Source organism: Acanthopagrus latus, chromosome 5 (assembly GCF_904848185.1).
Source record: "Acanthopagrus latus isolate v.2019 chromosome 5, fAcaLat1.1, whole genome shotgun sequence".
NCBI classification, from domain to species: Eukaryota; Metazoa; Chordata; class Actinopteri; order Spariformes; family Sparidae; genus Acanthopagrus; species Acanthopagrus latus.
In genome coordinates this window covers 19,479,854-19,506,350 of record NC_051043.1, presented here as the reverse complement: position 1 = coordinate 19,506,350, position 26,497 = coordinate 19,479,854, and the positions used below count along the sequence as shown (strand labels likewise).

At 40.5% G+C, this 26,497-nt stretch overlaps 1 protein-coding gene and 1 long non-coding RNA gene across 4 annotated transcripts in view; one reads left to right on the top strand and one right to left on the bottom strand.

The window, feature by feature from the left end:
• LOC119019548 overlaps positions 1-26,497 on the bottom strand; it is an 87,863-nt gene that overhangs the window by 3,733 nt on the left and 57,633 nt on the right. The window contains exon 3 of one of the 3 annotated variants that reach the window (XR_005075071.1): positions 9,333-9,724. The exons of the other annotated variants lie outside the window; for them this stretch is intronic. This is a non-coding gene — a long non-coding RNA (uncharacterized LOC119019548). Of the gene's footprint in view, positions 1-9,332; positions 9,725-26,497 lie in introns of those variants that run through there. 3 annotated transcript variants of the gene reach the window in all.
• Positions 1-26,497, top strand: part of si:dkey-215k6.1 (transmembrane protein 132C) — a 254,962-nt gene that overhangs the window by 217,083 nt on the left and 11,382 nt on the right. The window contains exon 8 of the mRNA XM_037098267.1: positions 22,549-22,754. Coding sequence (XP_036954162.1) covers positions 22,549-22,754 — 206 coding nt within the window. The remainder of the gene's footprint in view (positions 1-22,548; positions 22,755-26,497) is intronic.

Below are 26,497 nucleotides of genomic sequence, written 5' to 3'. Positions count from 1 at the left end.
GAAGCCAACGTTATCCAAGATGGTCAGCCAAGCACATCAGTTATGGGATCATTCCGTTGGTGTTCTCCACCGGCTAATTTACCGTTGACGTAATTGGCTAGATAGCTACATCTGATTCAAATCTACCAGCAGTGGTAGCAATGACAGGGCTGTCTTTCTGGCTGAATGGAAGCAAAGACGTGTCGGGCCTGAGTATGTTAACGTGTGTCCTCAACCTGTATCGTTAGTCAATCAATACTGACCACTGGCCACATTGACCACCTGCTCCGTCCTACAAGGGAGAGCAGAAGCCAAACAGGCATAGCAACAGTGGTTACTATAAAGGTGCCAAATGGGAAATGCTGAATGATCAAACCAGAGGCTTAAAGTTATCGCACTGTGGGGAAGATTATCATATGCGAGTCATAATGGATAATTGTAAAAGGCTATGCACTATGCTAATTAGATATAGAACTGGACTTACAAACAATTCATCATGAGAACAAGCTCCACCAACAATTCGCTTGTAATTAGTGTCGAGAGGTGTGACGGAGAGACAATGACAGCGTTTCTCGTGAATCACCAGAGCATCATCAGAGCCTACAGCAAGCGTGATTGGCCGGACAGAGTTTTGCCACGTCCAGAAATGGACTGAAATGCGACAGTTTAGATTAAAACAAACTCCAAACACAAGCGCCACGGAATGGTCCAAATATGGTTCGTTACGGAAATTGTGACATTATCAATTGAACTACATATAAAGGGCAAAACTTCAGAACAGATATAACAGTCATCGTACTATCCATGCATTGACTGTACAGCCCACTGATGTTGGCCGCTGTTACTACATAAACCAAAAGCCAAAATGCCGTTGCCCTGTTTCTCTTCCATACATTTCATATTGTTGTCCACACACACACACACACCGACACACACACACAAGCCGATCATCTCACAGACACACACGGGGGATTTGAGAAGTAATTGGTTCACGTGGAGATTCCTTTAGTGATGTCGTCAGTAATTGAATTTGACAAAGAGGAAGACAAAAAGGCTTGGACATGATGAAGGAGTGCGTGCGTGTGTGTGCGCGCGCAACAGTATGTCTGAGGGAGATTTAGGGTGTGTGTCTCTGCATGTGTTGGGATAGATACAAAGCAGATTAAGAATTGATCTGTGTGCCATTTAATGAACCGGTCGCAGAGTTTGACACGCGCCTACGTGTTCCCACATGCATGCACACACACAGACACACACACCCACACATTTCTGCCCTTGAAATTGTGCTATATGTCTGACCTAACACTGTATTGTAGTCCAGGACATATAAGGATATCTGATTAGAAATGTATGGAGATGTTCTGAGCATTTCACACAACATTTTATGCTGTGTGATTTATCTCCTGATGCCTCATAACTGAACACACACTAACACAGCACTTCTCAAACCTGGAGCCATTTACCAGTAACTCTCTCCTCCTCCTCTTTCCCCACTTGGGGTTAGAGTTTTGTTTTTGTGGCTTCTGTTGGGTTAAAGTTTAGGAAGTGGATGAAGCGTTACAGTTTTTTTTTTGTCTGTAGTCGGACTTGTGAAAGGAAGTGCTTCATCTTAGTTTAAAGTAAGTGGACATCAATCAATCGGATGCGGTTTCTGAAGGTCATAAAGCGCTTCTTGTCGATGGAGGTGTTAGAGCACATCGCATTTAGAAACAAGAGAAGGACAATATTTTTAAGGAGGCAAGCCTGATGCCGTCACCGTGCTTGAATATAAAACAAGGGGATGCACATGAAGTGTGGAGGAGGTGAGCGAGGGAGACGGGTGAGGACAGAGAGAGAGAGAGAGAGAGAGAGAGAGAGGCCTGAATCCTAAATGGTCACCAGGGGGCTGAATCAATCAAAAAACTCAGAAGTCTCGTATTGTCTTTATGTTGTTCTTCTCTGTTTCTATGAATTTTTATGTATTTATTCTTTATATATATATATATATATATATATATATATATATATATATATACACACACACACACACACACACACACTGGGAGGTTCTTAACGCTACAATACCCATGAGGGTAAAGAGCCGTAAATCCAAGAGTTGTTTAAATCACTGACTGAGCTTCTGGGTCTGAAAAATGAAGTGATTTAAGTGCTGGCTTTTGTTTACTAATGACCAGCAGGGGTTAACTTCATGGTTTCAAAAATAAGTTAGATTGTATGTTACCTGAGAAGAAAATGTCCCGACTTCTCACTTGATTTATTACCTCAGTAGGCAGTTTCCTAATGAGTTCATGGTTTTGCTTGCTAAATTCAAGTCTTCTTCAATACAACACAATATTCATTCTGGAAATTATGGTCCGAGGATTGGACCTACCTATTATAAGGCTTACAAGTCTCTACCATGGCAAGGTTCAGCTTAGACTCAGGATCACTGGTACCTTCACCCCTTCATCCATAATGCCACACCTGAGGCTTAAAAGTGGTAGTCCACAAGCCAATGGTTGACACACCAATGGATGTTTAATTATTGGTGCAGTTTTGAAAAAAACATGATGGCGCAGTTGTTGAATTCATCCAAATTTGACTAGGAATCACAAAAATAACTGAATGGTTTTCCAAAAGAGTAAAGTGTAATGTGGCTCCTACAAACCACATTTCAAGCTTTGAGATTGGATATTTCGTACAAAAATGCACCTTGGGAGTCATAGTTTACCTATCATCTGATGTTTCATACACCAACTTGCTACTTAAACTGTCTATCTCTCTTCACTTATTCTCTAAAACAGTCTGTAATCTTTTGCACTGATTTCAAAAGATATTTCACACCCATACAAGCCGAACAAGTGATGCAACTGTGAGTCACCCAACGCTGTCCATGAATAAAATCTCTGAAAATGTTGCTTCCGGAGCACTAAATGATTCCTCCCACTTTACACCTCTCTAGCACACCTGGGGATAAACATCCTATTAATTATGTATCATGCGGTAATGGCTGATGGGATGCTTTCTATCACCCGTGATGCTGCATGAAACACAGAGTTGGTCCGTCATCAGTGCTGGGGAGGCTCATCTTTCCCCTTTCTGTTGGCTCTTTTGAACCATGTGCATTTAAAGCAATCATAAGTGTATGAGTCAGCACTTGCAATGTATCAAATTTTGTAAGAGCAGGTCCTTGTGACACCAAATCCCTTTGCTCCCTTTGGGTTTAACAACACTATTATTACTGTAATTTCCTTTGAGTTCGTTTCCTGTTACTGCCAAGAGTTGCTTGCTCCCTGCCACACTATTCATAACTCATAAGATGAGTCCTAAAGCCACTTGAAGCTTTGGGAGCAAAACTGATCCAAGCTCATTTAATCTTACTCAGGGCAATAATATATTTTCATGTTGTTCTTAAGAAGTTGCTAATGTTCCCATATTCCTCTCCGAAGCTAGAATTAGCCTCAAGATATAGTTCACACAGTACATGTTGGATGGTATATATAATTTTCCATTTGCAGTGAATGTGAAGTCCCTCTGTAATATATCCCATTCTCTACTTAGTTGTGGTCACTGTAGGAGTTGTCAAGTGTACATGCATCAAAGTCAAAGGGACGATTCCTTATGTATTTATTGCTCTTGACAAAATAAATGGAGTCTTAGTGATTTGTTGCACGGTCAAAGGTTTGGAGCTGCTGCACGGCTGAATCAAATATATTAAAGGCATTATTGATAACATTCATTTAATCGTGCAGCTCTTCTAGACTTCCCAAATTTTATCATCGGACTAAATGGCTCGAATACCGTTGAAACAAATCATTTCGTGGGGGTCAAAAAAAAAAAGGCATTTAACATTTTACATGTTCTTCTTCCAGTAAGTAAGCTAAGTAAGCTTAGGAGAAAAAAGTATTTTTGAGCTGCAGCGCATGACATGATGTAATTACACAGTTTGGCCACTACAAAAGTTGGCTTCAAAGTCTGTTTCTCTTCAGACAACAGCAACAATAAAGTATTAATTTTTTCTATTAAGGCCATCTATTCACCATTTTTTAATTTTCTGAATAGAGATGAATAACGGTTGGTGTAGTCAGTGTTTTTTTTTTTTTTTTTTTTTTTAACAATTCATTTTTGCAAGACTCAGATACAGCCCACATGTGGAATTTAAGCAATACAGTTTACAATTTGCGAATGAACCTTAAAACAGTGGTGGTAATTATCGAGAATTTAAGCCATTCAATCGCTTTCAAACTGCTGGTCTGCAACTTTACACAGAATCACATCAGCTATTTAAGTGCTGCTCTTGATCTGAACCTGGCCTCTGACCTCCTTCCTGATGGGGAACATGGAGAAAAAATGTCTTTACAAGCCTGAGTAGAGCTTTCACATTGATGTCTGAACAGTTTTCAGCTTGAAGCCTTTCATTCGCAAACGCTACATATCCAAGGGGGGAGACGAGGAGATCAACCTCAGTCGGCCGCAATCTGATCAAGTTTTGGCCAAAAGTAACATAATGAAAACCACAAATGAAGTGGAGAGCGTGAGGTTGACTCAAATGAATGGACTGATGAGGGGAGAATCAGTTAGGTGTGATTAAGGAGAGAAGCAGCGAAAAAGAGGACAAGGTAGAAGAGGACAGAAACTGGATTCCTCCCAGGTGCCTTGGGTCATTTGAGAGCCTAGAAAGGAAATGAAAGGTAAAGTGGATTAAAGGCGGAGGTCACACACACACACATACACGCAAACACACACTGCTAAACTCACACATTTTCCATTTAGCAGTAACAGGCTTAGGAAATAGCCGGCGATTTGAAGTGCACAACATCCGACCGGACCATTAGCAACACCCAAAGACATATATCTGTGGGAGCTGCGACCTTGAGGGGGTCTAAAACGATTTTTAGACCTCCAGTGATTCAGTTCTTGTGCAGCAGAAAGAGATTTTGTTGTTAAATCAGCAAAGCCCCGAATGGTCCCCGGTGCCTCACCATAAAATGTTCAACAGATTGCTTAGTGACAAAAAATTTTCAGGAAAGCTCAAGGCTTCATTCAAGGCTTTATTAAGAGCGCAAAGCCTCAGTGTCACCGCAGTGTACAGTACGAGGGCAGAAAGCTCTTGCAGCCAGCCTGCGTTACAATTGACTCTATATTAGAAGTCCACAATAATGAAATTATCCATAAATCAGTGGTAAATTTACAGATTTTGCAAAATTTGATAAATTGTGTCTACATTTGGATTTTTCCTACACCAGAGAATGATGTAGATCTAACTAACAGCCACCTTTAAATTTCATGTGTTCGATATTTCTTTCACAAACTTGATACCCAAAAACAAAGGACATCATCCGATGAGCAGAATGTTACCACGGCTCACATTCAGACTCGTTGAGAACAGGCAGATTTCAATGATTGCTTTATAAAGAGCATCTTAATATATTTTTTTTCTTTGTTTGCTTTGTAAAGCTAATGTGGACAAAAAGAGGGCCACTTTTGTGCTGCTGTAACCATCTAGATAAAGGGATCTGGGTTGGCTGCTGATCCACTCCCACACTGTATACTGCATAAAGAGGCAGCGGTTGGAAGAACTTTTTCACCCTTTCGAAACTGTGAGTGAATGACCATCTGTCTAGTGGGATAGAAGCTTGGTTTGCTCATTATCTAATGTCTCAATGGGCATTTAAAGAGAAAGAGATGTAAACAAGTTACAGTATGTGTGGTGGAGAGAAGTCAAGTGAGAGTGAGACACGATGAGAGAGACTGAGAAATAAGCGTGCGTGTGTGTGTGTGTGTGTGCAGCAGCAGGTGAATTATGGCCGAGGCGTTATGCCTTGCCCCGTGTCACACTCGCCCTTACACCCCCATAAAATATACCGGCCTTAATCAATAACTAATTAGCTGCTAATTACCATGCTAAAATACACAGCAGCAAATGCTATAAACACACAAACATCCGCTTATTGATAACTTAAGTAGGGTGGTGCCATGTGTGACGCCCGCGTGCACTGTTTCCCAAACGCAAATGCACACACGGGTTGTAATTCAGGACAAGCATTTTGACGAAGGCCGAAGGTTGATGAGACAGCTTGACTGGCAATACTTGGAGAAAAAAAAATAAAAAAAGAAACTGCTCAAACTTGAGAGCTGATGTGCAAAGTTCCGACAAAGTAGCTTTTGATTCCAACAGTGGTATTTTTAAGTTATATCGCTACCCTCTTACCCCTGACTCGCATTTTCGCTTGGGTGATTCACTTCAAACCCTGATCATGCCTTGGACTCAAGTACTCCATAACAGCTCAAAGTACAAGTCTATGTAAATCTGTAGTCATCGCAGATGGGCTTATTGCCACTTACCTTGTTGTTTTATTTAATATTAATGATGCGTCGTTTCAGATATCATAGTATCCACCTGTCTGTCCTCAGTGTCAGCAGCTGTCAGCACTTTCTCTGCAGAGTGTTTGTGTAACTCTCCTTACTGCTGCCAGTCAGTGTCTTCTCTGTGTGCATACAGGAATGCTGGGATTCTATTTAAACAAAAACAAGGAAATGCTGGATTTACACGAAAATAAATCACTAGGCAGCATGAGGACCTGTGTGACTTCTGCACTATAGACCCGGGGACGTACAGATAACATGCAGCCTCCCTCTCACTACTAGACCCTGTACCATCGAGCATATTTTTAAGTTGGTTCTTGATAATATAAATGGCAAAGAATGCTATTAATGCCATTCATTTGTAATCGTGTCTTCCGGCGGCTCCTCTGAACTTTGAGCTGAGGTGAAAGCAAACAGTCACATCAGGACACTGACGAAACCAGATGTGCTCACCATATGTGTAACCTTATCTGTACGGTGCACCCACAGGCACAAGCACAAAAAAAGTAAGATTACATTTCCACTTTTACTCTGGTCAGCAGAGGGGGCTGCCGCCGTCACGACACCCGCCTCCTCCTGCACTCATGCTGCCCACTGGCTTTGACCCACCTCTCTCTCTCTCTCTCTCTCTCTCTCTCTCTCTCTCTCTCTCTTGCTCTCTCTCTCTCTCACCCTGACATTTTGGCAGCTGTTGCCATGCATCCATTTTGCGATCCCTCTGGGAGCCATGTTGCTTCCTGGCAGTGCATTAGCGCCCCCATGACGAGCACACACGGACGGTTCAGACACCGCAGACAGGACTCCTTCAGATGTGTGTGAGGGTCTGTCCTGCCCTGTGCCTGACCCGGCTCTCTCTTTTGCAGTGTTATAGGGAAAGGAATCTCTGTGTTGTCCCTCCGAGATATGCACGGTAACTTTCTGGGTGTAAGTCTCTGTGCATTATGTTGCAAACAAGACAAAAACAAAACAAATTAAACTGGCCATTCTTTTTACAAGCTCCTCTCATTTGTGATGCTGTTACTCAACTTAAATATATATATATATATATATATATATATATATATATATATGTATAAATATATATATGCACTCAAACATGACATAGGATTACTTGGATTCTTTTTTGTTTGTAATTAACATATTATAAACTACCAAAAATGTGTCTTTCTGTTTTGATGTACCTTCGGGAAAGTTCACCGCAACTGAAAACAACATTTATGGATTCAAGTTGCCCATGGGCCTGAAAATTCAACCTCTCTTGGCAGGGATGAAAGAATTTTTTCCGGCCTGACTCCAGCTGAAGCCAGCCTGCCCACTGAACAGGGCCCGGACCTGGCCCGAAGCCCGCAGCCGATATTCCAACATCAAAACACACACCTTCTCTCAAAGTGCACACACAGGCATGCAGACGTGGTGGTGCACTGTTCACAGTGTGGTCCGCTGTTATAAAGTACCTGCCTATCCATCATGATGAAGTCACAAGTGAGCCAACTGCTACTTACAGTATCAAGCATTAGTTAGCCAGTATATCACATGAACCTCTGCCCTTGATAAACCATTAATAATACCAGTGACCAGATTACCTACAACACATGCTGGAGTAAAATTTTACTTTGGATCCATTTATATTGATAGTTGAGTAAAAATAATTAAAAATTATACAAAAATGTACATTTATATGGAGCTGTGGACTGAGTAAATGTACTTCGTTGCAGTCCATCACAGCCTAACACAGAACATGAACCAGTGATCAGTTGTGTGACTGGCTAAAGCGGGTACATCACCAAAAGTCCAATAATCTCATCTAAAAGTGACTAAAATGTTAATGAACAGAACAGCCTGACAAAAATTCGCAACCCATTAATTGTATACACGTTATGCACAAACCCATCTTGAGCTTGCAGAATGCAGATGAAAATGTGACCAAACAAAATGAGTTTGCACAGTGATAGCAGAGAAGGCAGACCCAGACGCACAAGACGCCAACAAAACAATGGATGAATTATGTTTAGGATCGTGGCAATACAAGGAACAGGCAAACTCAAAGGAGCATCAGGGAAACGAAACAGATGACTCGACAATGACTGAACAAAAGGCTGGACTTAAATACAAACTAAACTCACAAGGGGATGAGGTGCAGGTGGAGCAGGGTGGAGAAACAGAAAACCCACTAGAATAAGGAAGGCGCTGATGGGATGCAAAAACACTGGGAAGAGGGAAGGTCTCATGAAGGAGAGGAGGGAAGGCAGGCTGGGGAGGAGCTCAGGTAATAGAAGAGGCTGGGCTGACTGAACAGATACAAGATGCTCACAGATGTGGAGGGAAAATCAGCCTGGTGAGGAGTTCAAGAAAACAGAACAATGGAAAAAGAACAGAAGACACCAGTAAAAACATTCAGAACACACATAGAATGAATGAAATGACAGGACCATGCCGCGGAGAAAAAGCAAGCCTGCGAGGTCTTTTCAGGAAGTATTGCCTAGGAGTAATATATCCCTACATGTATATAATGTTAAAACGGATGCTGGTGCTGTTGTGATCACGTGTGTGTGTGTGTGTGTGTGTGTGTGTGTGTGTGTGTGTGTGTGTGTGTGTGTGTGTGTGTGTGTGTGTGTGTGTGTGTGTGTGTGTGTGTGTGTGTGTGCGTGCGTGTTTGCACAGCTTGTAATCTTCTCTTCCTCTAACTAAGTGAAACACCTGCACCTCTCTCCCACGGGCCCACTTGTTTGTACTCACATGCATTCATGCACGGATACATAAAGTGACAAAGACGATGAAGTAAACCTGGCGAAGACTGAGTGAGATGATGACAAACTGTGAAAGAGCATAAATTAACGCCACTTTGCGAGTGTTTACATGCTGTCGCAAAAAATGAGACACGAGGCCACACGTCTCGTAACACAAGTATGATATTTATTTCAAGACGCTTTAGCGTATGGCTCTTCATCAATAAAACATCGGGATATTCGTTCTGAGACTCAGACAGTCTGCTGGATTGTGCTCCTTCCTCTCCTCTCTGCTCTGTAAAACATCAGTCCGTTGATGTCGCTGCTGGCCACTTGTCCAGTTCAGTTCCAGGTTACATGAGAAGCCGGGCGGCACAGATGTCCTTTTCCCCCAGACATGTCCTCCAGCTCCTCCTGGGGGATCCTGCGGCCGTCTCAAGCTGGATGTATAATCTCTCCAGTGTGTTGTGGGTCTGCCCTGGGGTCTCCTCAACAGTCGGACGTGCCCGGAATAGCTCCCCAGGGAGACATCCAGGGGGCATCCCGATCGGATGCCTGAACAGTTTGATGCCGTCTCTCCTTCCTAAATTGCCTCGCTCTCCCAGCCATTTCTCTGTCTGCCTGTCTTTCTCATGTTCGCCACATCCCTGTTATGCACTCAGCCCATTTAAAAGCTGAGAAGCAAAGACACAGAGGACTTTAGAAAATAAAAAGCAAGATAAAGAGAAATAGTCTCAATCAACGGCAGCACTGCTGCATTTCCCATCGCATCGCTCTCTCGTTAGCGGCCAGCCGTCTGCTGCCTCTGCAGGGCTATTAACATCAGAAAAGGCCTGGCTGTCGAGCCGCTTGCGGAGAGGGTGAGCGTCTGGTCCATTCAGCATTATACCGCTGGTGTTTACATCCACTTAAGCCTTCTCACTAAACGTTATGAAGCTACGTAGTGTAAAATTGAGAGGGCGAAAAGGGGGCACAGTACAAGCAGGTAATCACCAGGATGACAAGCTCCATGTTGAACAAATAACAAGCTTAACAGACTCGGTCCACTAAGTCTGCCCTGGATGAAATTGCCTGGAGTACACAACTGTGTGACTGTTGTGTCTCCCGTAATGAGGTTACAAATACTTGTGTATGAATGCATTTTAACAGATATTAAGTAAAGCATAGGGAAAGGCCTTAAGGCAGGTTTTATCTTTGCATAAATGGCAGTTTGGCAGCCATCAGAACTTTTGTTCCTTGAGCATCTACAGCCTCTCCAGTGCCATAGAATCAGCATTTTCACTGCACACAGACAATAAGAGCATCTGTTTAGTTCAGTTTTCATTTATGCTATATGTCTCTAACTGGAGCCACCGCAGTCAGCATGTCTCAAATTCAATACCAACTTTTTCAGAAAAATGTGTTGGATGGCAAACTTATTCATGCAGAAAATGTTATTGTAGAAGTGTCATGGCTGAAAGCATGCTTACTGAATGACTGCTGTACTTTGGCTCCCTTCCAGGATAGATGTTTTTATTCATGTATTCATTTCGGGGGCAATCGGAAAACAAGGGCCTGACTGTATAGTTGGTTATGTGAAAAGCATAGCAATGGAAACTGAGCCCTGCAACTTTTTCCTTCACCATCTTTTACAGTTTTATTGGAGCTGTTGGTAAAATCCAAGAGATCCAGCCATTTATCACCTAATGTAATCCCTGTTTGTCACTGTTTAACTTCCAGCACAGAAGTCTAGTTTTGAGGATGAAATTTCAATCAGAAGAGAAAAATAACTGACTGAGTATGCTGAATAAACAAACTGACCTTGAAGGACAACATATTTTCACACTGCTTTACTTTGTTTATATGTGATAGAAGCTGCCATGTTTCCAGCTTTGAAAAAAAAAAAAAGTGTTCTGGGGATCATAGTTTCCTCTGAAAACAGCTTGTTTATTCAGTTATGGGAAAAAGATATATTTCTAAATGTGTTCATTTATATTGTAAATATAAAAGAACATTCTGAGTTTGAATGTCCTCTCCAAAACTACATAGTGCCCCTTTAAATTGACTTGAATAGCCAGTCAGAAACAAGCAAAGAAGCTCAACTCTCAAAGCAAATACAGACACTAAGAAAAGCACACCCTCCACACACACACCTTAGCCACAAAAGGGCCCTACAAATAGACATATTGGGGCCACTGTTGACTTATATCCCTATGCTAATAAGCATACTAATTCACACAGGGCCAGGAACTTTCTGGGAAAAAAAATAGATACAAAATCATCACTTACCTTCAATGGACATGTACAAAGACACACAAATGCACACAAACACAAACCCACACTGAGAAAACCCTCCCACCATTCTCCAAAGCCCTGTAGACCTCCCTGACAAAGACAGGATAGTCAAAGAGGCTCAAAGTGAGAACGTCTTTGAAGCAAATAGGGAATTTATATAAACTGCATTTCATTGTCTGATTAGAGCAAGAAGGTAGAGAGGTAAGAAAGTAAACCCTGTTGTGTTACGTTGCTATTGACTGACAGACATAGTTATTATGCTGACATGAAGTTTAAATTCCCATAGTGCAGAATATTATCAAGAGAAGACACAAATGTGCCAAGTGATTTCAGTGTTTGCTTGTTTTTGTTATTTTTTCCCAACCAGTCATCTTACATATGTGTCTCATTTGCTTTATCTAGGTCTACCTATCTCTATCTCCATATCTCCCATCTCTGCAGGAATGTTTACATCCAACAGTCCACTGAATTACATGTCTTTCAAAAGCCTCTCAGACGTCTCGCTCTAAGCATTTGTAGTCTGCTTTCATGAAATCTAATGATTACGACTGACGAGGCTATCATTCTGTGGTCTCAGCTAATGGTAAAATAATTACACAATTAGTTTGAAGTACCCAAAATGTTATTACAAGTGTGATTGGCTCCATGGGAGCAACAAAACCTTCACAGTGCTTAGCACTTAGTTGTTAAAAGAAACATAAAGGTACAGTACGTAGGATTTAGTGGCATCTGGCTCTGTGGTTGCAGATTGCAGCCAACTGAATACCCCTCTCCTTACATCGATATAGTGGCTACTGAAAATATGACAAAGGTAAAGGGCCCTGTCTATAGCCAGTGTTCTGGGCTACTGTAGAAAAATGGTGGGTCAGCATGATGGATTCTGTGGAAAAGGTTCATACTAAAGCTAAGTGACACACTGCATGATGTCGAATTTTAAACTTTGAGACTCAACAACTAATGCTGGTGTGCTGGTTTCAGGCAACCATGACCCTGGTAGTTTCATAACATCAACCAACTGCAGTTGGCCATAATGTTTTCCTCAACAAGTCATTGTTGTGCCTTTGACGGCAGGGCTGTTGCAAAGGGAAAAACAAAACTTATGTTTTATCAGTAACATATAATGCTGTCCTGACAAAAATCATGTTAGATCAGAAAATGTTTCAATGTGTTGCACTAGAGGGCAGTGACAAACAACACATTTTGCCATTTAAAGGTCCAGTTCGTAAGAATTCCCAAAGTGTCAGCACATGACAAGTTGAGAATGAGACTCAATAATCAACTGTCTTACGAATAGGACCTTTAATATGAAGGACTTGTTGACAGACCGTAACTGCTACAGCATTTGTTAAATGACAGAGTGATTTACAAGACTGTTTAGTCATAACTGTAAACCTAATGGCATTACTCCTTCCAAGACTCGAGCCCCCCATAAATACCCATGCTTGTTATTTATTACCAAATGTGTCTGCGTTGTTATATCAAACTGAATTTATGTGCCATCACCATGGCTGTCGATTCCAAATACAACATTTAAGACTTTACCAAATGATACCAGCTCCACCATCTTTATTAAATCCCCCAAAAATAAAAATCCCACCCACTAAAATGGAAAGTCATCATTTATCTTGTCTTTCGTGTCACCCTCTGGCTGTTTTCTCTCTTTAACTTTTCATAACTCTTCTCATTCTTTTTATTCCATTACTGTATTTATTTCTATATTTACCCCTTCACTTGTCTCTCCATGTCTGTCTCTCTCTCTCTCTCTCTCTCTCTCTCTCTCTCTCTCTCTCTCTCTGTCTCTTGATTAGACAGTTTTATTGTGGGGAAAAGCAGAGTGCAAATGGCCATTAGAGAGCATTTTACTCGTCCCTTTTCCAAATTTGAAATGACAGGCCCAGTGATAGGCCAGTAACTTGCGAGCATGTGCTTGTGCGTGTGAGAGAGTTTTTGTGCGTGGTTGCACCTTCAAACTGCTCCCTACATGAGCTGTCTATTATCTGAGCCAAATCAGAATAATATATGGGGCTGCAGGCTGCTAATGGGTGCGTTTGTGTGTGTGTGTATGTGTGTGTGTGTGCATGGTGCACACAAAGAAAACACAGCCAGGTAGCTAAATGACAGCCATATGAAACTATGTGCAGAGGCGATTGGCCTAGTGTGGGTTTCCTTAAATGATGGACAGGTGGGAAGTCTAATCCCATCAGAGAGTTGGTTAGTCTGTCCCTCAGGGCCCGCCCCTGTCTACCGAGTGGGCCCTGATTGGATGATATGATTCTTAAAGTCAGATGGATTGGATTGCCCGAGGCAGGGAACAAGTGGAATGGGCAGAGGGAGAAGGAGCGAAACACACAGAGAAAAAGATTGTGAGCTGAAACCTGAGAGTGAGAGAGATGGATGGTTTGCATTGCAGGGAGAAAATATACATCTGAGAGAGGCTAATAGGGAAAATCCGAGACAAGAAGAGATAGAGGGAAGACAGAGGGAGAAGTAACTGTAAATTCAGACAGATCACTTAGCTTGAAGGGAGATAAATATGGATTTAAATAAATGACTCTTGCTTGGGGATATCACCAGGAAATGGGGTTGAGTGGGTGGTTGAGTTTTTTGGTACTTCTGAGTAGGTTTTCGAGAAAAGGGAAGGGGAGTGGAGTGGAAGAGGGACGTTATAAAGTGAAAGTTAATTCTGTAGTATGACTATTTGTTCTTGCAGCATTGCATTAAAAAAGCTGAATTCTTTCACGAGATGCTGCAGAGGTGCACTACGCTCACTCACAACTTCATGGTCAAGTGCCACAATACAGGCTTAGCTTTGTTGTTTAACTTAAAGACATAATATGTGCGAATTCTGCATTACAATGTCTGAAAACGAAGATACCCATGATGTATGTTTTGTTGAGTCATGTACGTGCATTGTGTAGTTAAATTCAGCTGTCGAAGGCTGGTACTTTCCTCCCTGCAATGTTGTTCATGACGTGAAGTGCATCTCCCATCCTGCTTCAGCTGGCAGTCAACATCATAGAACATAAAACACTTGACAAACGGAGGTCGGCACCTCAGATTTGCTGCTGTGGTAAGGTTGATAAACAGGAGTGAAGATAAATCAATTTTTTTAATAATATAAATTTGATAGTAATCTCTGAGCTCTCCTCCCGTCGGTAAACTCTTCCAGATCAGGGCAGGATCAGGACTGACTCCCGGTGTTTATCCTCCAGAGGGTCAGGATTTCACACTCTTGCTCTCTTTACTTGCATAACAACCTGATTTAAAAGCACCTAAGCGGCCCAGAACATCAGGTCACAGAGTCGAATAGCATTTACTGGCAGAAGGTCTGCTGGATTTATAAAAGCATAACTTGATAGCCATAATGAATTTCTTTGTGTGTATCCATAACTTCATCTATGAACACATGAACATGCATCAAGAGGGACAGGGAAGCAGTACTCATCTGCCACCTGACATACCTGACATACAGTCTGAAAAAAGGAGCGATGTGATGTTACATTAGTTCATTTAAATATTTTTTTAATATGACAAGTACCTGGTGGCAACTGTGGAACAAACAAACTATTATAATGTGACACGAGCCGCAGGTGGTTTCTCGAACCGACAGGGCCGCTGCTTTTAAGGTCTGTGTCGAAAGAATAAGCAGAGTTTACTTTGGGGGACGGCGCCAAAACAGCAGCAGGTGGTTTGACAAGTGCACAGCCAGAAGTGGGATTGTTACAAGGGTTGCGCTGTTCAGGCACATCATATCGAGGCGTGAGCATCAATTAACCTCTACAGAAAAAGGCGAGAATAAAACATGTCATTTTCTCTGAAACAAGCTGTAGGTCTGAGGGTCAGAGGTTCATGCATGCATAATGTCACATTCTAGCCGTAGGCAGATCATTATAAGTCAGAGTATGTACTTGTGGTAACCGTTTTCAGAGGAATAAAATTGCTGAAAAACTGCCACTCTGACAAAAGGTATCTGAGCATAATGTTGCAACAGCAGGAAATGTGTTTGGCTAATAGGGTGTTTGTATATATTGATGGGAATGGATGATAGCTTTTCACACACTGCTACATTTCTCACATTTCTCAAAAACAGCTTTAATACCATGTGCATGTTTTTTTTTTTTCCTCACATAGCATCTCTGCACCATTGTTTGTGTGTGTCCCACCTTTGCATAAAAATGTGAATAGAATTCAGCTGGTACTTTCTACCACCACAAACTGAAGTCGGGCCCCAAGTCTTTTTTTTATGTTGTTTTGTTGTTGTTGTTTTTTTTTTTTTGTTTGAAATGCTGCTGAGGAGTTAGGAAAAGTTGTCATCAATTGTCTGTTTGTACACTTGTTGTGGTGCCGCTTGTGGAATCTGATGAAGGCGATGGTGGGTTTTTTTATCCGGCCTCTGTGTTTTCAACAAGTCCTAACTGCTGAGAACTACACTTTTACTTTCTTTTGGCCATTTTTTTATCTCTCTGCTTTTTCTTTGCTCTTCTTTCACCTCCCTCCGTCTCTCCAATTTTTTTCTCGCTTTGCTTTACCTCCTGTTCTCGCTCCTGTCTGTCGCGCTCTCTCTCCTTCTTTTTTCAGTGTGTCTTGCTCAGAAACGGTAGAGATTAAATCCATTCTTCAGTGTCCTTAAACCTCCAACTCAGCTGTTTACTTGCAAAAACACCAATGCACTTGTTCTAAATCTGTGTGTGTGTGTGCTTGTGTTTGTCTTAGGTTTTGAATAAACACACGTAAAAACAGTAATTGAAGGTCTTGTAGTAATTACGGTCCACTTGAAATATTAATAACTAACTCTAACTCCCGATTTTATGCTATCAAATAGTAAACACTCAAAGGATGGTTTATGAACTTTAGAACTTTCCTTATCTTTAAATTTTAAGGGTAAAATCATGTTTATTATTTCAGGAGACCCAGGAGGCTTGTTTTAACTGCAATCATATAAAGCTTTTTGAAGTTAAAAAAACCTTCATGTGACATTTGTGTCCTGCCGTCTCCAAACCGAATGTGACTCTCGTCTTTAGACGTTGTTCCAGACTCCGCGGGGACGAACCTAATGTCAAAGTTGTTAATGTTAAAGTTTCTGTTTTTTTCATTTTTTTTTTTTTTCTCTCTCTCTGGGAAACATTAAAATTTAATCTACAGTTATACCCTCCGTGACAGAAACAGAGCAAACAGACAAAATATGAAGCCATTTATCTTGAAAAGTTAATTCACTGATATGGGTGGCATTGTATATTAAACGCACAGGCAGATTTCCCTCAGTGTCAATTCCTGCAGCAATAACAATCTTCGGATAGCACGACAGGGACCACTCTGCACCATGCATTCTTTAACTTTTGATACTTTAAGTATGTTTTGTTCTCAGTATTTTTTGTACTTTCATTTATACCTGACTTTTTCTTTTAATGGAGTGTTTATATAGTGTGCTATTTCTACTTTTACATAAATAAAGCATCTAAATACTTTCTCCACCACTGGTTCCCAGCTGATGTTTGCGTTGTGAGTGTGTGATCTAGTATTCATGCATTAATTCTTTGTGTGTGTCGCCATTTCCACATCATGTGTCTGGCAGCTCTCATGAATCTGTTTTGGCACTTTGCTCCGCAGCTCTGTGCCATGTGGAAGCACACACACACACACACAGACACACACAGATAATACAGCAAAGAGAATCAACTAGAAGTTTAAAGAGAATTTAAATGGAACAAAAAGGGAAGGGGAGGAAAGGAAATGAGAATTAAAAATGAAACAGACATTGCAACTAAAAACTGCAAGAACAGAAAAAAAAATGCTGTCGATATTTTTAAACACAAGAGCAACTCTCTGTCTCAGCACAAATTGATGGGTGACAAAGATGGGTGGATAAAGCAACATATAAGCCCTTTTTATCCTTTATCAATGCACTTTTTCACACTAACTGAAGTAGCTGTCAGGTAGCGTCAATTCTTTGATGCTTTTTTTTTTTTTTTTTTTTTTTTTAAAACCTGCAATAAAAGGCTCATGACTAGTTGGGGTAACAGTCATAAGCTGAGATCACAAAGCTGACATATTAGCGCCTTTGAAGCTGTATGGCGACCTTGTTAGCAAACATTCAAAAATGTGTGTCTCTTACACATTTGGCAGGTACAGGAAGATTAGCATTCTTCCATGTTTAATGGAAGTCCATCTATCACTGTTTTTGGTCTCCACTAACTCCTGAGCAACATACATATCTGGACATGTTTCAGAGTGAACGATAAGTGCATCTTTCCATTGCAGCTTGACTTCACTGATTATTTAAATTTCAGGACACACAGACAGGATCAGTCAGGATTTCATGTCGATATCTGTTCTGTGTTGTTCTACACATCTGGTCACACATGCACACAGCATAGGATCTTACAGGAAAATAGTTTGGAGTAAAACAGTCATCCTTCAGATAAATCCTGAGCTCCATCAGAACTGTCTGAACTCATTCAGTCGAAAAAGGCACAGTTTAAATCTGTCACTTCTGGAGAGTTTCCTCTGTCCTGTCAAGTTCATTATTAAAGTTTTACGTTTTGCCACAATATTTGATTCAGGTGATATTACTGCATGCATGGAAAGTTGTAAACTTCCTGAAAGCAGCCCCTCTATTCATTAAGGCTGAGTGTACGTGTTGTGAACCCATCTGTGTAGGTTCATCTTACTCTCTGAATAATGGACCCCATTCAAGAGCCAGAAAAATACCTCACCTTCGACTTTAGACCAGGTTCTTGTCTCGTCTACAGCGCAGTTGCTTTTTACCTCAAAATAGCAAGACTTTATCAGTGCACCCAACTACACCTCATTTGAAGACGTGCTGATGGGGGCAACATGGCCATAACTACATTTAGTATTTATACGACACCGTCACTGGGCAGGTACAAATTTACAACTGTTTCAGTCAGAAACCAGCATTGACACTTGTGTTGAGCTGTGCGTGGCTTTGCACCGGGCATAAGATAGGGCCCCATGAGCTTTTAAATCACTTCATTATCCTGCATACATTTTTGTATTTGTACTTAAATTTAAAATTTCAATTAAATTATCATTTTGTAAATTGGATCTCCTATAAATTTGAACTGAAAAGTTACAAGGGTATTTCTGCAAACGCTTCAAATTGTGGCAAAAAGAGCTAAAACTTGGGGTGTTCAGTCATAGCGCAGAAGTAATCAAGCGCAAGCTGAACCATTGTGCATTCTGCTGTCTTATACCTTCATTGGAAACTGAAGCCTCCACAGTAACCAAGTGCAGTTTTCACAGTGATTTACACCTGGAATATAAAAATGATTTGGAGAAATAGTTTGAGGCACCAACAGTCTAACATCCCTTTGATGTTAACAAGCGGTAAATCAGGTTTCAGAGAGAGAGGAAGATGAAGAGGGTGACTGTGCGATGGAGAGGGAGGGCAAGACGGAGACAAAAGAAAAAGAGAGGGTCAAGAGAGGAGAATGGTGGATGTTGGGGTAGATTTAAAGAAAGTTAAAGGAAGAGAAGAAAAAGAAATTGAAAAGAGGAAGCAAAGAGGAGAAGGGTTGGGCACCTCTCCTTTTATGTTCGGGGAGCAGAGGCAGGGGGAGAAAGCAAAATTGAAAGAAATTAAAAGGTGAGAGGAGAAAGAGAGGAAATGGTTTAGCTCTGATGTACAAAATGTTAACCACTTCTGAGATGAAAGAGTTTTGTGAGGAGAGCCAGCGAAAAAAATGTCACGACACTAAAAGCGTGCGGTCCTGAAAGTGCTTGTTTGTGTTAATCAGAGAAATGTGAAGTGTGAACCGGGCCGCCATTCCCAAAAGTAATAAACAAGAATCTGACACCAATTCTGAATATTTGGCATTATTACCAATTAGTTGGTGTGGGTTGAAGATGTCCTGCTATTAGCTCTGTTTCCATTTCCAATATGTCCTCAGAAAAGATATCTGGTTCTCATCACCTCACACACTGGCGCCTACGAATGTGGGGGCCAACCCGACATACAATCCCAAAGTGATGGGAAAATGGGAAACCCTAAGTTTCAGCATCACTTTCTTACCGACAGGTGCTTTAAACTTGCAAAAAAAAAAAATTTAAAAAAAATTAAATTCCTCTTGGGAAGGGTTTGAGAAGTGAGCAAAACAAATATACTGTTTTTTCACAAAATTTAAGTCAAGTGAGACACGTTGTCTGGTCAGCGGCGTGCTACGAATGTGTATGACTGGATAAATATGAAATAGGGTTTTGCTCAAAAAGAGCACAGACATCAGGGGAGGTTTCCCCCTGCAAATCAATGTTAAAAACAAATACACACATAACAAAACAGACTAATGTGATGCATTTGCATCAGGACCAAAGGGGAAGGAAGGGCTCAACAACCTCTTTGTCCAGAAAAAATCTTCAGGTTTTGCGAGCGGAAAATGAAATGAGGTTGAAAAACATTGAAAGGTGAGACACACAGACAGCGCGAGTCAGAGGAGAAAGTCAGACATGGAGGAGTGCGTGTTAAATGTAAGGCGGGGAGTGAAATAGGACAGGCTCGGGAGAAAGAATGAGGTGCGCAGGATAAGTGGACTGATAGCGTGTCTGATGTCTGATAGCTTGGAGAGATGAAAGAAGGGTGTGGAAGATAAAAAGGGAATAAAACCAAGCGAGGGTGGAGGGATGATAAGTGTGGGGTAAAGAAAGAGGAGGGGGAGGAGAAGTTATAACAGGGAACGTCTGCGGGAATTAAAAACAAAGAATCAGAAATAATGAGGGGGTGGGACAGAGAAGGAACATAATGACAGTAAATATTTGCGGCACATTTGGCGCAATCATGATTGTTTTAGTTTTTTAAGCTCTCAACTGCAGATGACCCTGTCAAGAAAAAAAGGTACATTTTGTACTTCCCATTTCTTTTAAAACACTTTGAAATAAATGTAATAAAACTGTAATGAAAGACTCATGGAGCGGTGTTGCACGGTTTCACTGTGGAACAAGACTTAATATGATGCAGCACAAACATTACTGAATATCTAACATATCACCTTGGCAAACCATAACAATATACCCCACACTGGGTTATGATCAGTTTCCATCTCGCATGATTCCACTGCCGGTGAAACACGTGGAATGATTTGTCCAAAAAAAAGTCATCTCAATCAGTCACACAGTCAGACCAGCAAGCAGGGGGGAAAATGAGAGTGACTAAAATCCTGGCTTTTCCGTTGTTCTGCCTGCCAGATCGTCTGTAAGGCTGCTGTCCACTTTTTGAAACACAACCATAATAATCCTGTTCTCTACAATCATTTTTATTTTTATTTTTTTTGCACTTAAGTTACAATAGAATTTGAATAACATGTTCCTAAAACTAGATATCTGCATTGACATATTTATGGAAACAGGAAAATGTAGTAGTGCTTTTAAGGACAAGATGTAACTTCTGTCTGATTGATAAATAAGTCATTTTCCCCAGAGAGGTAAACATATACTTATACATATAAACATAAACAGATTCTATAGTTTTTTTTTCAGTAATAACAAATCCATTGTTTTTTGTAGAAACATAATGATTGGGCTATCAATTATCTATCTGTTCTGGAGAACTCACCGTTTACTCTCAAGGGTAGTGTGAAATGGACAGTGTGAGATATGTGAAGTATTCTGGTGCAGTATTAATGTAAGTATTAAGTAAAAAGATTAAGTATTGTAAACAAAATCTATTAAAGCTCTGCCGTAAAAGCTCCCGTGACTGACATATAATAGTATTTTACATTATTTTGTTTATGATACAGTGATTCAGCAATGTGTAAGCAATGTCAGGCCCGTCCTAAGGGTCATCAGATAACTGTCCAGGGTCAAGATATGATTCATTGGCTAGAAAACGGAAACAAACTTGGATCTTGAGTAAATTTTCCTCGAAACTCCCTACCTTTGCATGTAAATGTTATCAAAGCTGGGGCTAACTCATGTTATTATTAGTCTGTATTAATTAGCAGAAGTGATAAACACAAGACTTAAGTCCCAAGTCTAAACTTTGATTTTCAAACATGTCATAATCTGCTCTTCAACCAATGCAATGCCATTTTACCAACAGAACCGACCATTTTGACAACAGAACCAACTGGAATGTTGAATGAAGTTGTAATAGACCCTCACATTTTGCATACTGCAGTATTTTTTCTATTGATGCACACAAATTAAATGATGATTTGTATAATTTTTTTCAACTTGACATATAATAAGGTGTTAATGCTATACAGCAGTGGTTCCCAACCAGGGGTAGGCGTACCCCTAGTGGTACACGAACACATTACAGGGGGTACATGGAAATATTTATGAATTTATTTCCAAGATTATAAGTAAATATTCTCAGTCATTTCATTAGCCCATTAATAAAATGGTAGGTATGTGCCCCAATTAGTTCACAGCACATATTCACACATTATTTATTCTTGTGTTTAATTTGAGCCCCTCTTGGGGCTCGGTTAAAGGTATTTGGTATTTTCAGGTCAAAGGGCTCAAGTCACTAGTGTTGAAGTCCAAGTTCAGTTGAGTCTTTTTTGTCAGGTCTAAAGCTATTTAAATTGTGACCAACTCCAACTCATTTGACTGAAGTTTGCAGAACCATTAATTAATGAAAATAATGACATCATAGTTAAGATAACTGATTCTATCTAATGTACAGTGTGTAAATGTTGTTAAACGTGGAATTATATCATCCATAATTCCTCTCACAGAGAGAGAAAAGGTTTCTTCATGCTCCCCAGCCCTCTCCATGTTTGAGAAAAGATCTTCCCTTAAATCCATTGGCACCCTCTTTAAAGTGCAGTGCAAAGGGTGCCAGTTTTCTCGTGGGTGTTCTCTGGTAATTATACAAATGTCTTTAAATTCATGTGATTCACTGATTTTAGAATGTCACACATTTAATATATTGCTTCAGATTGCTGGGGGGGTGACAGTATCCGGATGTACAAAAGCCTGAAATGCCACCAATGTGGCAAGTAGAAGCTACAGTAATATTATTAACATTTCTTTAAGAGCACTTTACCAAACACTGTTCCAAAAGCAATTAATGACAATATGTTTTATGGCTGCATGATCATGAATGCTCTGGTGGAAACTGGCTCCGAGCTGTGCATTAGGAATGCACAATAAAGGCTGCATCTGTTTCTGTGGCTTGTTTGAGGTCTGCTAGAATTATCAGACTCGGCATGCAGCGGTGTCCCAAACTCAACCCACTTCACGTCTTCTCTTGTCCTCTTTTCAGGTTTCCCCAAACTGTGACCAGGTTTTGGTGAACGGTAAAGAAATGCGAGGTCGGCAGTCTTTGGCGGTCAACTTCACCTACCTGCACCTCTCTGCTCAGCTTCAGCTCACCGTCTGGGTGCCTAAGCTACCTCTGCAGATAGATGTGTCGGATACTGAGCTGAGCCAGGTTAAAGGCTGGAGGGTACCCATCATCACTAACAAAAGGTAAATTACCTGTATGATCTCACGGGAACAATTGAGGGAAGCGGGTGTAACGGTTTTGATTTTGTGAAGACAGTCATACTAGTTTCTTCCCTTTCCCTCAAACCTTTCCTTCTTAAAGAGGAAAGACAATAAATCAGCAGTTTGTTACAGATCAGCTCACAAAAACTTGATGTATTGTAGTATTCAAGGATGGAAGCTGTTAAGGGATCATCTCCAGCTCCCAGTTCATTCAACTGAAATTATACTCTAAAGCAGCCCAATCAATACCAGATATTAGAGGTATTTGGAACACCAATTTTGTTTTTTTTTTTCTTACTCATATGCTGATATCAATTTATATGCAATACACTAGTATTTAATAGTCCAAGCTTGTTTGTCAGTGGACTCTATAACCTTTCAAGGCCAGGAGAGGGGGAGCTGATGATACATTTGTAGATAATGAGCACATATTTTTTTTTGTAAATGTAATGGACTTTTTGTATCAACTGCTACATAAACTGCTTTCACATGACCTTGTAGCACAGAGCAAACCAACTGATTTACTTTTTAATGGACTGCTGGCGGCACACAAGGTAGAATGTAGTTAAGAACATGGTGGCATACGACTATGTTACTTCAATCACAGAAATGATTTTTAAGTTTCCAGTTTCATTACAGTTCCTCGATGTTGAAACGAGACATGTAGCTCTTTTGTGACACACTGCTGACTGATCCAAATCGACATGAGTGCTGCGTACACCAACACCAATGTATCCAAATATGCTAAAAAAAAATCTGGTTGTAGTAATTATATAACAACGCACCAGACATCTGGTGTTCTGCAAACCGTGGTGGTTGTACTTTGCTGGGCAGGAAAGGCAGACATAATCTGAGCTTTGACTACAGCTCTTACCTCAGTCCATGCACTTCTGCTTCGAAGCAGTCTTGCATATTGTTCCTTCAACAAAAAGCACAGATTTTCAGCTTTTGAGGTAAAAGAGAAGAGACACGGACTCTGTGAGTCATTGTTGAATCTATTCTAAATTTTTCTTTTGACAAACTGTTTGCCTGTTTCTTTTCTCTATCAGAGGTAGAAAAACACATGGACAGTCTGTGTGCACATGTGAATACATTTGTCTTCAGACCTTGGTGTGTGTGCGTAATATGGTGCTACTGAATGGAGCAGTTGAGAGCAGCCGGCCTATGATTTCCAGTGAGGTCAAGGCCTAGCTCCATATCGCCATTCTGATGACAGCTATCATTGTTTTAGCATTATTGCCATGACTGAGGCATTCAGTCACTTAAACACACATACATCAAAAACACACATGCAGACTCTCTCAAAAGGGAGACTGTGTGTGATAAGCAACAGGATGTTGAACGCGTGCGTGCACATGCTTGTCCTGACTGCCTTTGTGTGTTTGTGCGATGTGAAGGAAGGAAGGAGCGTGAAGGCAAAACAATATAAGGGGAAAGGAGGAATGTAGGGCAGAATATAAACTGAGGCATATCAACTGTAGAAGGGCCCTCGGGGCATTTATCTTTCATCTACCCTGCAGAAAGTTTGAGTAATCTCAGATGAATTTTGTACAGTAGAAATAAATTATTGTCATAGAAATCTACATTTTCTTTGGTACTGATTATTTCTCTTTCCATTTCTATTTTCTGTTCAAACTTTTCTCACGTTTGTTTTTCTCCTCCTGTGAAGGTTATGTGTGTCTCTGTGGCTCTTTCATTTTTAGCATTGACTCTCAAAAATGCAGCTATTCTTAATGAAATTTGGTGATAATTCAGGCCACAAGTCAAGAACAAAATTTTGAATATGACTTAACTTTATAAGCTAAGATTTTTGCCATGAGCTACTGCACTTAATTAAATTAGAAAAATAGTTGGTACACCTGTGATTGTTTATAGCTGTGTCCTTTGATGCAGGGTTTTCTCTAGCTCTATCTACCCTTCTCTGTCTCTTTGACAAAGGAATATTCTCTATTCTCTATTTATTTCTGTATTGTGCTTTTCCTTTCTGTGTTGTATGATTTATACTCCCCTTCTTTCCAGGATTCTATAATGTTCAATCAAATCTTCCCACTGAAAGAAATCACATCTTTTTTGTATTTCCTCTGAGAGTGGAGCTGTGATGCAGCAGTAAGCTGTGCACATGCACCAACATGAAGATACTTTATATGATCTTTATTTGCTTACATGCATGTACCCCTTTCCTCTATGTTTGATTGTGCATTTACATGTGCATGAGGATGTGGGCATTTGTGAGTGTGCGTGTGTGCTTCTAGACCCCACCTCTCCACGCTTCCATTCTGCTGGGCCTATTTTTCAATTTTAGCCAATTTCTGCTCAGATAGCCACCAACCTGGTTCCACGTAGAGACGCAAGCAGACCCACATGCACCTCTATCTTCCCTAACCACTATCTCACAGAGTGAAACACAAGCACTTTAAGGTACACACTCACACACAGACACATCTGCAACTGGGGCACTGGAAAATGGAAAGAGAATTCTTGTAATATTACGCTGGTTTCACACTCCGGGACAGGTTTGGGACACAGAGGTAGTCCTGTGTGTGTCTGTGTGTGTTCTTGTATGAATGCTGGTCTGCATGTGGTATTGTGTAGATATTACACAGTGGGAGGCAAAGAAGAAAGACGTGTTTCTTTGTATGTTTGTGTATGAGAGAGAAAAGAGAGATCCTCCATAAGGGAGTGAGAGAGAGAGAGGTTTTCTGTTTCAAGACTGATAGTGCATTCAAAGCAGTCTAGTATTCATTTTTTTCTGTTTTTGGGAACAATTATTCAGTCCCCTCAGCTGTGGAAATGTGCCAATTATACAGTCTATCTGTATATACAATACATATATGCTATATCTCCACATACCAGTGAACCCATGTTTTAATCGTGTGTTTTAAAAGAAAAAAAAAAGTGCTTCAGTTGGAGCTGTGACATGCAGATAGGATCAGAGGAGATTTTTACTACAACTTATAGAACTTCTGCTAATTCTTTTATGTGAACCAGTTACAGTTATCAAATAAGGTCTTAAAGAAATATGATAAATGTTAAAAAGGTGTGAGTAGTGGACCTACATTAATGAAGTGGAATCAGTTCATGAAAGGTCATTCCCACATCAAAATGTGTTTAGTTGCATTGTGCAGCTTTACAAAGAGATACAATGAAAAAAGGGATAAAACAAATGTAGTCAAATGGAAGTAAGATATGTATCATATTACTAAGACCTGATACATTCAGTATAATGCAGAATAAATGTCATTAGGTGACATACAGGGTTATGTCATCTGCGTAGTGTTGATAAGAGATTTTGCTGGTGATGAAACCAAGTAGAGGCACAGAAAGATGAAGATCAAGAATGATCAAGAATTGGTGTTTTTAACTTTCCTAGTTTTGAAGGTGGGTTTGTTTTTTGGTTTTCTTAGATAAGATTCAAAGCACTGGAGAAAGCATGCAGGAAAAAAAAAAAAAAAAACATTCATGTCCTTCAAACCTGTCAACAGCACAGTGCAACAAGATTTTTTTTTTTTCTATCAATTGTAATTCTGAGGTCATTAACAGCCTTTGCATAAGATGTTTCAAGGCTCTGGCGGGAGCAGAAAACACTTACAGCAGCAACAATTTCTGCTCTTTCAAACCAACATTTCAAGTACATGACACAAGATTTGGTCTACAAAACCTGACTGGAAAAGTTGATTCCCCAGTCCATTTTCTTTCCAGTTAAAATTAAAACAGTAATGAAAATC